This window comes from Schistocerca gregaria, chromosome 5 (genome assembly GCF_023897955.1).
Source record: "Schistocerca gregaria isolate iqSchGreg1 chromosome 5, iqSchGreg1.2, whole genome shotgun sequence".
In the NCBI taxonomy this organism is placed as follows: Eukaryota; Metazoa; Arthropoda; class Insecta; order Orthoptera; family Acrididae; genus Schistocerca; species Schistocerca gregaria.
In genome coordinates, this window is record NC_064924.1 from 567978591 (window position 1) to 567993295 (window position 14705).

General features: G+C 41.2%; 1 protein-coding gene across 11 annotated transcripts in view; it reads right to left on the reverse strand.

The window, feature by feature from the left end:
* The window catches only part of LOC126272844 (piezo-type mechanosensitive ion channel component), a 651486-nt gene that overhangs the window by 359051 nt on the left and 277730 nt on the right, over positions 1 to 14705 (reverse strand). For all 11 annotated transcript variants that reach the window (XM_049976053.1, XM_049976051.1, XM_049976056.1 and 8 more), the window contains one exon: positions 9925 to 10073. In XM_049976053.1, the coding sequence (XP_049832010.1) occupies positions 9925 to 10073 (149 nt within the window). The remainder of the gene's footprint in view (positions 1 to 9924; positions 10074 to 14705) is intronic.

The following is a 14705-nucleotide window of genomic DNA, read 5'->3' on the forward strand; positions in this document are numbered from 1 at the left end:
GCACATACACAGACACAAGCAGACATATTTAAAGGTAAAGAGTAAGGGCAGTGATGTCAGTCGAGGTGGGAGTACAGAGGCAAAGAAGTTGTTGAAAGACAGGTGAGGTATGAGCGGCGGCAACTTGAAATTAGCGGAGGTTGAGGCCTGGCGGATATCGAGAAGAGAGGATATACTGAAGGGCGAGTTCCCATCTCCGGAGTTCGGATAGGTTGGTGTTGGTGGGAAGTATCCAGATAACTCCGACGGTGTAACACTGTGCCAAGATGTGCTGGCCGTGCATCAAGGCATGTTTAGCCACAGGGTGATCCTCATTACCAACAAACACTGTCTGCCTGTGTCCATTCATGCGAATGGACAGTTTATTGCTGGTCATTCCCACATAGAAAGCGTCACAGTGCAGGCAGGTCAGTTGGTAAATCACGTGGGTGCTTTCACATGTGGCTCTCCCTTTGATGTGTACACCTTACGGGTTACAGGAAATCACAAACCAACACTTTTTCGCCTTTTTTCACACCTTTATCTCTCCCTATATAAATTTCTATTTACTTTCACTTTAACCTCATATTACCCTTTCCACCTTCTAATACCATGTCAACCTCACAACATCCCTACAACGACCCCATTAAATTTTATTTACTTTCCTCCGCAAACATGCCTTCACCCTAGCCAGATTGCGCTCCCATATTTTATTTAGTCAGGCTTGTCTGACATTTGGCATTACTCCCAAAGGCCTCACACTTAAAGTTCCCATCTCTGGCTGCAATCCTTCGTTTCATCAGTCTTTATACCAGTTCCAAACAGCACAATCCATAGCCCTCACCCGTCTAATCCTTCACCTATACATCGACTCAGCCAATGAACACACCCGTCAACTCCTATCCCAAATCAAAGTCCTCAATCTTTCCTCTCCCACATATACACCGGCTGTACATAGCATCCTCCTACAGGCCAACCGCAAATAAGAACAACATGCCACCCTCCACCTCAAAAAACTATCCAATCTCCTGGTTCCCCACCCCCGGAAAGGCAACTCACTCACCCTCCACAACCTTTCCAACAAACCACAACCTCCTCTCATTGCACACAGACCCAGTCTCTCCCATCTACTCAATCTCCCACTTCCAGCTCCACTCCCCCCAACACCTCAAAATTCTAGTCAACACAATCTGGAACCACAACACCCCAATTCAGTAGTTTACCTTTCCTCCAAACCCCTCTCCCAATCCGAAACCTCTGTCCTATCCAAAGGCCTCACCTTCAGCCCCACTCCCAGGTTCAACCAAACTGCCATTGTCAAAGATTTACTGTCCTACACTCGTAGTCTCTGCTGGAAATATCACTTTGCCACGAAGAAAAATAATCCTGATCCCACTCCTAATGATCCAACTCCCCAGGACACTATCCAAATTGAACCCTGCCTGCAACAGTTCCGTCCTCCATCACAGCGGGACCCACCTCCTCTTCCTCAAAATCACCCACTCCAAACCTTCCAGGAATTACTCACTTCCAGCCTTGCCTCTCAATCTTTCTTGAAAAACCTTAATCCTACTCCCAACATCACCACAGCCGAAGCCCAGGCTATCCGTGATCTGAAAGCTGACCGATCCATCATCATTCATCCGGCTGACAAGAGTTTCACGACCGTGGTACTTGATCGTCGGGAGTATGTGGCTGAGGGACTGCGTCAGCTTTCAGACAACTCTACATACAAAGTCTGCCAAGGTAATCCCATTCCTGATGTCCAGGCGGAGCTTCAAGGAATCCTCAGAACCTTAGGACCCCTACAAAACCTTTCACCTGACTCCATCAAACTCCTGACCCCACTGACACCTCGCACTCCTACCTTCTACCTACTTCCTAAAATTCACAAACCCAAACATCCTGGCCACCCCATTGTAGCTGGTTACCAAGCCCCCACAGAACGTATCTCTGCCTACGTAGATCAACACCTTCAACCCATTACATGCAGTCTCCCATCCTTCATCAAAGACACCAACCACTTTCTCGAATGCCTGGAATCCGTACCCAGTCTGTTACCCCCGGAAACCATCCTTGTAACCATTGATGCCACTTCCCTATACACGAATATCCCGCACGTCCAGGGCCTCGCTGCAATGGAGCACTTCCTTTCACGCCGATCACCTGCCACCCTACCTAAAACCTCTTTCCTCGTCACCTTAGCCAGCTTCATCCTGACCCACAACTTCTTCACTTTTGAAGGCCAGACATACCAACAATTAAAGGGAACAGCCATGGGTACCAGGATGGCCCCCTCGTATGCCAACCTATTTATGGGTCGCTTAGAGGAAGCCTTCTTGGTTACCCAAGCCTGCCAACCCAAAGTTTGGTACAGATTTATTGATGACATCTTCATGATCTGGACTCACAGTGAAGAACAACTCCAGAATTTCCTCTCCAACCTCAACTCCTTTGGTTCCATCAGATTCACCTGGTCCTACTCCAAATCCCATGCCACTTTCCTAGACGTTGACCTCCATCTGTCCAATGGCCAGCTTCACACATCCGTCCACATCAAACCCACCAACAAGCAACAGTACCTCCATTATGACAGCTGCCACCCATTCCATATCAAACGGTCCCTTCCCTACAGCCTAGGCCTTCATGGCAAACGAATCTGCTCCAGTCCTGAATCCCTCGACCATTACACCAACAACCTGAAAACAGCTTTCGCATCCCGCAACTACCCTCCCAACCTGGTACAGAAGCAGATAACCAGAGCCACTTCCTCATCCCCTCAAACCCATAACCTCTCACAGAAGAACCTCAAAAGTGCCCCACTTGTGATAGAATACTTCCCGGGACTGGATCAGACCTTGAATGTGGCTCTCCAGCAGGGATACGACTTCCCAAAATCCTGCTCCGAAATGAGATCCATCCTTCATGAAATCCTCCCCACTCCACCAAGAGTGTCTTTCCGTCATCCACCTAACCTTCGTAACCTCTTGGTTCATCCCTATGAAGTCCCCAAACCACCTTCCCTACCCTCTGGCTCCTACCCTTGCAACCGCCCCCGGTGTAAAACCTGTCCTATGCACCCTACCACCACCACCTACTCCAGTCCTGTAACCCGGAAGGTGTACACCATCAAAGGGAGAGCCACGTGTGAAAGCACCCACGTGATTTACCAACTGACCTGCCTGCACTGTGACGCTTTCTATGTGGGAATGACCAGCAATAAACTGTCCATTCGCATGAATGGACACAGGCAGACAGTGTTTGTTGGTAATGAGGATCACCCTGTGGCTAAACATGCCTTGATGCACGGCCAGCACATCTTGGCACAGTGTTACACCGTCGGAGTTATCTGGATACTTCCCACCAACACCAACCTATCCGAACTCCGGAGATGGGAACTCGCCCTTCAGTATATCCTCTCTTCTCGATATCCGCCAGGCCTCAACCTCCGCTAATTTCAAGTTGCCGCCGCTCATACCTCACCTGTCTTTCAACAACTTCTTTGCCTCTGTACTCCCGCCTCGACTGACATCACTGCCCTTACTCTTTGCCTTTAAATATGTCTGCTTGTGTCTGTGTATGTGTGGATGGATGTGTGTGCGCGCGCGCGCGCGCTAGTGTACACCTGTCCTTTTTTTCCCCCTAATGGAAGTCTTTCCGCTGCCGGGATTGGAATGACTCCTTACCCTCTCCCTTAAAACCCACATCCTTTCTTCTTTCCCTCTCCTTCCTGAAGAAGCAACCATCGGTTGCGAAAGCTAGTAATTCTGTGTGTGTGTTTGTGTGTTTTGTTCATTGTGCCTGTCTGCCGGCGCTTTCCCGCTTGGTAAGTCCTAGAATCTTTGTTTTTAATATATTTTTCCCATGTGGAAGTTTCTTTCTATTTTATTTACATCATAAATAAAATACTCAAATAAATAACCAATAAAAACAGAATGTGTACTAACTAAAATGGGAAAATGAAATCTTTAGATCGTAAGGGCGGGGGGGGTGTGGGGGGGGGGGGGGGGGGGGGGGGTGTTTGCTGCTCAATATTATTAGCCCATTGGACTATCCTAAAAACACACACACACACACACACACACACACACACACACACACACACTTACTGGCAATTTACAAGTTTTTTTTCTGTTATGTGACTAAGAATACCTCTACCCATTTTATTTCCATGGGTAGATTGCAGAACAATTTTATAGCTTCATATTTGGGCAGAGGGAAGGAGGTGTCGGTCAGAGGGGGGGGAGGAGGAGTCGGGCAGGGGGGGCGGGGACGAGGAGTCGGGCAGGGGGGGCGAGGAGTCAGGCAGAGGGGGGAGGAGTCAGGCAGAGGGGGGAGGAGTCAGGCAGAGGGGGGAGGAGACAGGCAGAGGGGGGAGGAGACAGGCAGAGGGGGGAGGAGACAGGCAGAGGGGGAGGAGTCAGGCAGAGGGGGGAGGAGTCAGGCAGAGGGGGGAGGAGTCAGGCAGAGGGGGGAGGAGTGCGGCAGAGGGGGGAGGAGTTAGGCAGAGGGGGGAGGAGTTAGGCAGAGGGGGGAGGAGTTAGGCAGAGGGGGGAGGAGTTAGGCAGAGGGGGGGAGGAGTTAGGCAGAGGGGGGGAGGAGTTAGGCAGAGGGGGGGAGGAGTTAGGCAGAGGGGGGGAGGAGTTAGGCAGAGGGGGGGAGGAGTTAGGCAGAGGGGGGGAGGAGTTAGGCAGAGGTGGGGAGGAGTTAGGCAGAGGGGGGGAGGAGTTAGGCAGAGGGGGGGAGGAGTTAGGCAGAGGGGGGGAGGAGTTAGGCAGAGGGGGGGAGGAGTTAGGCAGAGGGGGGGAGGAGTTAGGCAGAGGGGGGGAGGAGTTAGGCAGAGGGGGGGAGGAGTTAGGCAGAGGGGGGGAGGAGTTAGGCAGAGGGGGGGAGGAGTTAGGCAGAGGGGGGGAGGAGTTAGGCAGAGGGGGGGAGGAGTTAGGCAGAGGGGGGGAGGAGTTAGGCAGAGGGGGGGAGGAGTTAGGCAGAGGGGGGGAGGAGTTAGGCAGAGGGGAGGAGGAGTTGGTTTAGTTCACTTTGATGGAACCAGTATTCAGGTTTCCTCTAAAGTATTTATGACACTTTCTGGAATTCTTTCAAGCACATCATTTACAATTATAGGTCATATAGGTCATTTATGTAGAAAAGGTACGGGTGGGGACCAAATATCAAACTCTGCAGGACTCCTTGGCTACTAGTTTTCAGTTTGACAAATAATCTCTTGAATTTGAAGTTATAATTACTCTGTTTCCTATCTGTTATGTAAGAGGGGAACCACAGCATTGCAGTGTGTCTGATTCTTATGACCTTTCCATCCTTATCTGACAAGTAGCATACCTTCTGAGTACACTCACTGATTACATTTACAATGCTTCTCACTGTTGGTGTACAAAGTAGTTTTTAAAAACTATGTGATTTACAGTAAGAAATTTTTGAGTTTGTTTTGCTGCCATCTTTTTTTCAAACATTTTAGAAATTACTGACAGGAAAGATGGGTGGGTGGGAGGGAGAGAGGGAGGCAGAGAGAGAGAGAGAGAGAGAGAGAGAGAGAGAGAGAGAGAGAGAGAGAGGGATTGGGGGGGGGGGCGTCAGTAATTCTTAACATTTTCTGTTGATCCCTTTTTCGGTACTGGTTTTATCTCAGCATATTTTGATACATTTTGAAAACATCCATGATAACTGACAGTGTGAAATGATATTACACACTCTCCTGATGTGGGTATTTCATCCTAACCAGATGAGTTTTTTTAAGACAAATGTTAATTTTCCATGTGCCTTTGGGTGATTTTTTTCAAACTGGTTGAAAGATATGTTTGGTTGTTTTCCTTGCTTATGAAATTTTTTCATTGTCTTAATAGGCTGCTATGTTTACATCCAACCTCACTGCATTTAAGAAGAATCACTGAAATAATTTTACATCTGAAATGGGTTTATTATTGTATCATTTTCCAACAATTTTCAAAATCTCATGACTTAACTATAGCTCCTAATTTCTTTTGTCTTATTACTATGTTGGAGGATGAAGGTATTGTTGGCAATTTTTTTAGCTCTCCTGAATACAGCTTTATAGTGTTTGACATACATAACAAAATCAGGATTTCTGTTTGATTCTAACTCATTGTAGAGTTTCCTTTTTCCAGCACCAGAAATTTTGATTACTGATGTAATCCATTCAAGTTTACTGCTTGCTTTTTTTGCCAATATCTAGGTAGTAAACAGTCATTAAATGTATGTATGAACAATTTAAGAATTTATCACTGTTTATGGTGGTTGAACTGCAACAGTCTACAGACCAGCTCACAGCACTTGTTTTATTGTGGAATAAATCCATATGTCTTGTGCTGAAATCTCTTTTTATATACATTTCTGGAGGCTTTCATTTATCTGCCATTAGGCGCTCAATAAACAGAGCTGAATGGTCTGAAATATCTAGGTCTAAACAGTACTTTTTTCAACTTTCAAATTGGTAGTTTGTAATATTATTATCAATGCACATCTCTGATTTGCTGTTTTCTCTAGTCCTTTCAGAGCAGGTTAACTTGAAACAAGATTTCTGTATTACGCTATAATTCTTTTTTTTAATCACAGCTATCAACTAATAAAGTTAAGTTGAAGTCTGTCACAATTACTATTTTTTTCTTACATTTCTTCCTAACTTTTTGTATGAGGCACTGGAAATTAGCTAAGAACATTTTTGTTGTAGAACACCCAGGAATCCTATAAACTGTTATAATCACTGTACTGAGATTGCTTACTTCTATACAGCAATTCTCAGACACATACTCTTCATTTAAATAATTTGAGTCTTTTATTACTTTAGAACATACTGAGTAAGCAACAAGCTACAATAGCTGCTAGCTTATTAACAGTGTTTATAACTTGTAAACAATCTTCTGTAAGTCAGAATTCATTTTGGCAGGTTATTTCCATATTCACATATTCTGAAAGCCGAATTTTCATTTCATCAATTTTATAGTATTTACGTTTTGGTGGTTTTGCTGCTAAGCCATTGATATTTCAGTGCATCAGTGGTGCATTTTTGTTTCTGACTATGATTTCACATGCAGCACCTCTTTGGTGTTTTCTTTCTTTCTTTCTTTTTTTTTTTTTCCTCTCCCCATGTATACCTCTGCTTTGTCACCTCCATCACAATTATCAGTTTTCCTTGCTTTTTAGGATTTTACATACTTCTATGAATATTTTACAGAAATTCATACAGCCTAACCTACTAAGATGTAGGCCATCCTTATCCACACATTTATCATTTAAAAACTTTCTGGGGTCGATGAACACTGCCCACAGTTTGTCGCACTGTTTCTCAATACTGCTATTTATTCTATTGACGTAAGTATTGCTTACAGATCTTCTGTGAGCAAATCCACTAATTACCAGCCTAGAGGTTGTGTACACAGTTTTTGTCAACCTAATCAAATTCTGGATATCACTTACAATCTCTTCCTCACTGCTGCTGCGGATGGAGTTTGTGTCCACACGGATTAAAACACCTTTGTAGTTGTTGGTATCTCTAGTCTTCCTTTAATATGAGTTGATGCAGGTCCGAAACACTCTTGCAGGATTTAAGAATGGATCACACTAGTGTCCTATATGTGGTCTCCTATACAGATGAACCACACTTTCCCAAAATTCTGCCAATAAATTAAAGTCAACTATTCGCTTTCCTATTACTATCCTTACATGCTCATTCCATTTCACATCACTTTGCAACATTATGCCCAGATATTTAAATGACATGACTGTGTCATGCAGGACACTGTAAATGCTATATCTGAACATCATAAGTCTGTTTTTCCTCCCCCACAGCATTAACTTACATTTTTCTACATTTAGAGCCAGCTGCCATTCATCACACCCATTAGAATTTTGTCTATGTCATCTTGTATCATCCTACAGCCTCTCATCTTTGACACCTTCCCGTGTGCCACAGCTTCATCACCAAACAACCATAGATTGCTCCCCACTCTGTCGACCAGATCATACATGTATATAGAAAATAAGAGTAGTCATATCACACTTCCCTGGAGCACTCCTGACAGTACCCTTGTCCCTGATGAAGATTCGCCATCTAAGATAATAAACTGGATTCTGTTGCTTAAGAAGCCTCTGAGCCACTCAGGTATCTGGGAACCTATTTCATATGCTTGTACCTTCTTTAACAGCCTGCAATGGGACACCATGTCAAACACTTCCTGGAAATCCACAAACATGGAATATATCTGTTGCCCTTCAATGAGAGTTCACAGCATATCATGTGAGAAAAGGTCAAGTTCAGTTTCCCACATGTGATGCTTTCTAAATCTGTGATGATTCGTGGACAGAAGCTTCTCTGATTTGAGGAAATTCATTATATTCAAACTGACAATATGTTCAAGAATTCTGCAGCAAACCGAAGTTAAGGATATTGGTCTGTAATTCTGTGCGTCCATTCTTTTCGGCCTTCTGATATACAGAAGTCATCTGTGCTCCTTTCCAGTTGCTTCGGACTTTGTGCTGGGTGAGTGACTTGTGATAAATGCCAGTTAGGAAGGGGCTAGTGTCACAGAGTACTCTCTGTAAAACCAAATTGGAATTCCATTCAGACCTGGTCATTTATTTGTTTTCAACTCTTTCAGTTGTTTCTCTACACCAGGGATTCTTATTACTATGTTGTCCATACGTCAGTACGTTCAATGGTCAAACAACGGTATGTTTGTACAATTCTCCTGCATGAATGATTTCTTAAATCCAAGGTTACAACCTCTGCTTTCCTTTTGCTGTCGCCCACTGTCATACCAGACTGCTCTACAAGTGACTGGATATAAGCTTTAGACTCATATAGTGATTTTACATAGAACCAGAATTTTCTCAGGTTCTCGGCCAGACCTTTTGCTATGATACACTGGTGGTATTGTTGTATGCTCCATACACTACCTGTTTTTTTTTTATTTATATATATATATATATATATATATATATATATATATATATATATATATATATATATATATATATATATATATATGAACTTCTACTAAGTTCTTCATTTGTGTGCTCTCTTTCGAATCGAGAGAGAGCAACAGCCTTTTCTTCCTCGGTATTTTTCAAATTTTGTTGTTCATTTTTCAAATTTTGTTGTTAAATCACTGTGGTCTTTCCCACCCTTAATCCACTTACTAGGCATATAGTTCTCCAGACCACAATTTACAATCTGTTTAAACTTTGCCCATAATTGCTCTATGTTTATCAGCTGGAGCTAAATGATGTCAGTTCATTGTCTATGTGGGATGCTAACAACTACTTATCTGCTCTTTATTAACTTCACCACAGTCTCTACAATGACATCATGGTCACTAATTCCTGCCTCCATACTAATACCATTGATAAGGTCAGGACTGCTTGCAGCTACAAGGTCTACAATATTTCCACTTTATGCAAATTAGCGAACTAGCTGCTCAAGACAGTTTTTGGAAAAAGCATTCAACAGTACTTCGCAAGACTGAGTTTGCCTGTATCTGCTGCAATGAGTCCATAGATGTCCCAGTCTATCAGTTCATACTCATTAGGTTAAAGTTGCCTCCAACCAATATTGCATGATCTTTGTATTTCCATAGACTTACTATGAATGTTTACAAAACTTCACAAACAGTGGCAGTTGACTTTAATTCATCGTAGTTTATCCAATTTGCATTAAATATTTATACATTGTAAACACAAATCTCCCTCGTATATCAGTCTATCTATCAGTAAAAATTAAATCAAAATCCATACAGTAGTTCCTGACATTTGACTGAATATACAAGGAGAAATGAGCAGTGGACTTCAGTTTCTATGTGTAGAGATTTAGGCAAATAAAAATGTTACTGAGACAAAACAGAAAATACAAACAATGTGAAACTGAAATTTACTGAATGCAAATAATAATAATAATAATAATCACAGCATACTTACAGTGTTAAAGGAATATGCAGGTACTTTGCCCAGTACTCTGAGAAATTATCAAATTGATATGTATATACCAATATTAGAATTGACATTGAATACACAATAACTGTCAACCAAAAGCCAAACATCATTCTCCTCCACATCCTATATGACAGCTGTAAAAGTAGAAAAATATATGTCAGTGACATTGGCGTCACAATATCATCATTAAAAAGGAACAGTAACTATCAACTATAAATCAAAACTCATTCTCCTCCACATTCTATAGAACAGCTGTAAAAGTAAAAACAATACATGGCAGTGTCACCCTTCAAAGTATTGTTATTTAATGACGTGGTATTGGTATATTTGTGATCTTTCCAAGGTGTAAGATTGTGTTGATCATGTTACTCTCTTAAAAAATTTACGTTTTATGGAATTTAAGAAGAATGATCCACTTGTTTGTGAAAACTACAGAGGAATTGCCTTACAGGATGTCACCTACAAAATCTTTTCAAGCTGCCCATTAAACAGGCTGATTCTAATAACAGAACTGATTAGGGACTACCAATGTGGTTTACACAGAAACAGACGCACATTACATCATTTAATTCACCCTAAGACAAGTAACTGAGAAGGTGTGGGAATCCAGTGTAGATGTCCACATATTATTCATAGATTTTAAAATGCCTATGATAGCATACACCGACAGATACTCCTAAATATAATGAAGGAATTTAAAATACCTTCAAAATAAATCAGATTAGTTAAAATGTGTATAGATGAAACTTTATGTCACATAAAGACACCGGTAGGAGAAACTGAAGATTTTAAGGTGTACACTGGACTGAGACAAGGGGATGCCATTTCACCTGTTTTATTTAACCTTGTCCTAGAGAAAATCGATAGAGAATTTCGAAAACCAGTCCACAAGGGATCCAGCTACAGGACGTGAACATTACAAGACCTGCCTATGTTGATGATGTAGCACTAATAAGTAGTTCCAACTCAGATTTAATCAGAATGATGCAAAATTACTACAAAATTGCTGAGAAAACAGGATTACATGTTAATGAAGAAAAGACAGAATACCTGCCCATAAGTAAGAAAACCAGAGAAGATGCACCTCTGACTGTAGATGGATTCAGTTTCAAGACTGTTGACCACTTCAAGTACCTAGGAAGTCTTTTTAGTAATAACAACAGAACAGATATAGAAATAGTTGCCCATTTATCAAAAGCAAACAAGACACTTTTTAGTTTCATCAAAATTCTGAAAAAAGATCACTTAGCAGTAACTTCAAAATCCGCTTATATCAATCGACCATTGTACCTGTGATGTTATATGAATGTGAAACATTAATATTTAGAAAGAAAGATGAAGAAAAACGGTTAATATTCGAAAGAAAAGTAGTAAGGAAAATTTTAGGAGCTGTATACAACGAAAATAATATAGAATGGAGAATAAGAAGAAATGAAGAATTAAGATGGCTGTAAAAACACCGTAACATCGTCTAAGTGCTCAAGAGGAGAAGGTTCAATTGGGCAGGCCATATAGCAAGAATGACAGAGAATAGACTACCTAGAAAGGCACTCAGCACAACAATAGATGGAACGAGAGAAAGAGGGAGACCCAGATCAAATGGCAGGATAACATTCAGGAGGAAACAACTGGGACGAACTGCAACAGCAACTGGACAAACAGCGCATTGGACAGGCAGAAGTGCAAGAGGCTCGTAGAGCAGGCATATGGTCAATAAGGCTCTTGCCACATGTAAAGTAAATTTAGTAACTAAGTAAGGAACTGATGGACTTATACATAGCTGATTTGAGTCATACTTAATAAACAAAATGCAAAAAGTTGTGCTGAATAATTCAAAAAAAGTTGGAAGGAGGGGAAATTTTAGTGGCAAGTGGAAAATCACAAAGGGAACCCTGCAAGATTCAATTTTGGGTCCACTCCTGTTCCTTAAATATATGAGTGACCTTCCACTTAACATCCATCAAACAGAATTGGTACTTTTTGCAGATGACTTAAGTGTTATAATAAATCCTGTTAGAGTGAACGCAACAGAAGAAACTGTTAATGATATTTCCCAAAGAATTATTAAGTGGTTCTCTGAAAATGGATTCTCCTCAAATTTTGAGAAAACACACAACATTCAGTTCCTTACACCAAACAGAGTCATACCAATTGTGGTGTGGCACTTTAACAGGAGTCGGTAAACAGAATACATTGCTCCAAATTTTTCTGCGTGCATATTGATGAAAACTTGGAGGAAGCATATTACTGAACTGCTGAAACAATTAATTCCAGCTACCTTTAGCTTTCATATAACCATTAGTCTTTGAAACAAGCGAATCAATGTCCCAACATATTTTGCATATTTCCATCTAGTATTTTATTACTGAATAATTTTCTCATGTAACTCATCACTTAACAATGAGAGCATTGGCTGCACAAAAGTGAGCAGAAAGAATAACTGTATTTGCTCGAATCTAAGCAGCACTTTTTTTTCTGGTTTTTGTAATCCAAAAAACCGCCTGCCGCTTAGAATCGAGTGCAAAGTAAGGGGAAGTTCTGAAAAATGTTGGTAAGTGCTGCCAAAACTAACTTCTGCCATCGAATATATGTAGCACTACACACGCTTTTTTTCTCCGCCCCGAGTTTTGACCACTGCATTTTCATAATTTATCCAACGAAGTAAATACAAAGTCCATATTGTTCATCTTCGATGTAGCAGCATTTCAGTGTACAACGAAAATCCGACTGGCAAGACTGTTTGGCGGCTTTTGCTGAAGTTTTTCCTACCTGTGAGAAGAGATGGTTGCTAATAGGAACTTTTATGAATTGTGAATCACATGCAGTATTCTATTCACCATAAGAATAATACAAATATAAACATTTTGCGATGTATTAATTTGTGTCCGCTGCTATCTCCATTTAAATCCTGTCTGCCTAATAAACTACGAAACTAGAGTGAGACAACAGCAAACGCGGAAGAATATACATATCATGTCACGTTTATATTCATATTATTCTTATGCCTAATAGTGATAGTCAGAAATGAAGCACGACAATTGCCTAGATTTTTAAATCTAAGAAGACTCTAATTTCTGTGCAGGGTGTAATGTACTAAAGATGTGTCTGCAAAGATTTTCAAACAGAGAAAATTTTCCGTAAACTCTAGTTCAGAACATCTTCTAACATACGCAGTCTATTATTTGGTTCTTGTTGATCATTATCAAAGAAAGCAGCAGTGTAAGTAACAATTCCTCTCTCTCTCTCTCTCTCTCTCTCTCTCTCTCTCTCTCTCTCTCTCTTTTCCATTGTAAGCGGCGGTAGTGCACACAAAAGCAAGCCATGCCGCAAGCGGCAACAGGCCGTAAACACTCATTATCAGAATGCGACAAACAATGCATGACACAGCACAGTAATGCATTTTCAGCTTAGAGTGATGTAAACACCTATAACAAAGAGAACAGCACTTATGAGAAAAATAAGCAATCAATTCAAACCAGACAAAGCACGTGGAAAAGAAAGGGTACCCATATAAATACGGATGAAGCACCTTATGCCTAGCAATGGCTACCTGGTAAAGCTTAACTGCTAAGCTTACGACTTGAACCAAACTACTGTAGCTGTATCGTTATTCATTCAACCTAAATTGTGTCTCATATTAAAATGGACCAACTTTGTCTCAATTTGGAGGTGCGGCCTAAAACTTTTCTCTCCTCTTGAATTTCGAGTCTCAAATTTCAGGTGCAGCTTAGATTCGGGAATTTTTTTTTTTTTTTTTTTCCAGTGATTTCGAGTGTGGCTTAGATTTGAGTAAATACGGTATATGTGGTGTTCACCTGCAGTCTTCATGTACGGACCTCTTCAAGAAGTTCAGAATTTCAATTGCACCATCATAATACAGATATTAGCAAAAGAAATTTGTCATACATAATCCATTACAATTTGAGAAAAATAGTGATGTCACATTAGTGTAAAACAATAACTTCATTACACATTAATGAACCTGCCATTGCTTAGAAAGGAGTTCAACATGTAGGAAAAACTTGTAATGATTTAGCCAATAACATGAAATGTCTGACACTTAGCATAGTTAGTTTTACGTCTAACTCAAAATCATTTTTTCTAGACAATTCCTTCTCTTCCATGGACAAATTTTATTTAAAAACTCATTGCCTGGAAAAAGAATTTTTTTAGGTGTATTTATACAAGTACGGCAAAAACAATGCGTTCATTGATGTTGATACTAATCAAGTGTAAATATCCTATAAATTGACTTGTTCCACATCATTCTGATAAAAGAATCATTCGAATGATCCATGGAATATGTAACTAACTACCGAACTAACTGTGCTTTCCAGCAAGAATCATACCTCAGAATAATTGATGGCTCATGCAAGGTATCACAATATATATCTTGGATTTATAATGAGGTCGATAGATAAAAAACCTACTCACGAAGCAGTAGTTGGAAAAAAAGCATATAAAAACACGCATATAAAAGCACTAAAATTTGCAAGCTTTCAGAGCCAGTGGCTGCTCCTTCTGGCAGAAGGGTTGAAGGGAAAGGAAGAGCGGTGAAGGAAAAGGATTGGGATGATTTAGGAAATGAGGAGAGTTCGGAGAAGTTGCCCATAATGTTGGGTCAGGGGACACTTACCAGACGGGATGAGAAGAAAACACTGATTGTTGGGGACTGCACTGGATGTGATTTGAAAACCTGTGAGTTTAAAGGTGGAAGATAGAGTCTGGTATCACTGGCAAAGCACTGTGCGCGAGTTAGTAAGAGC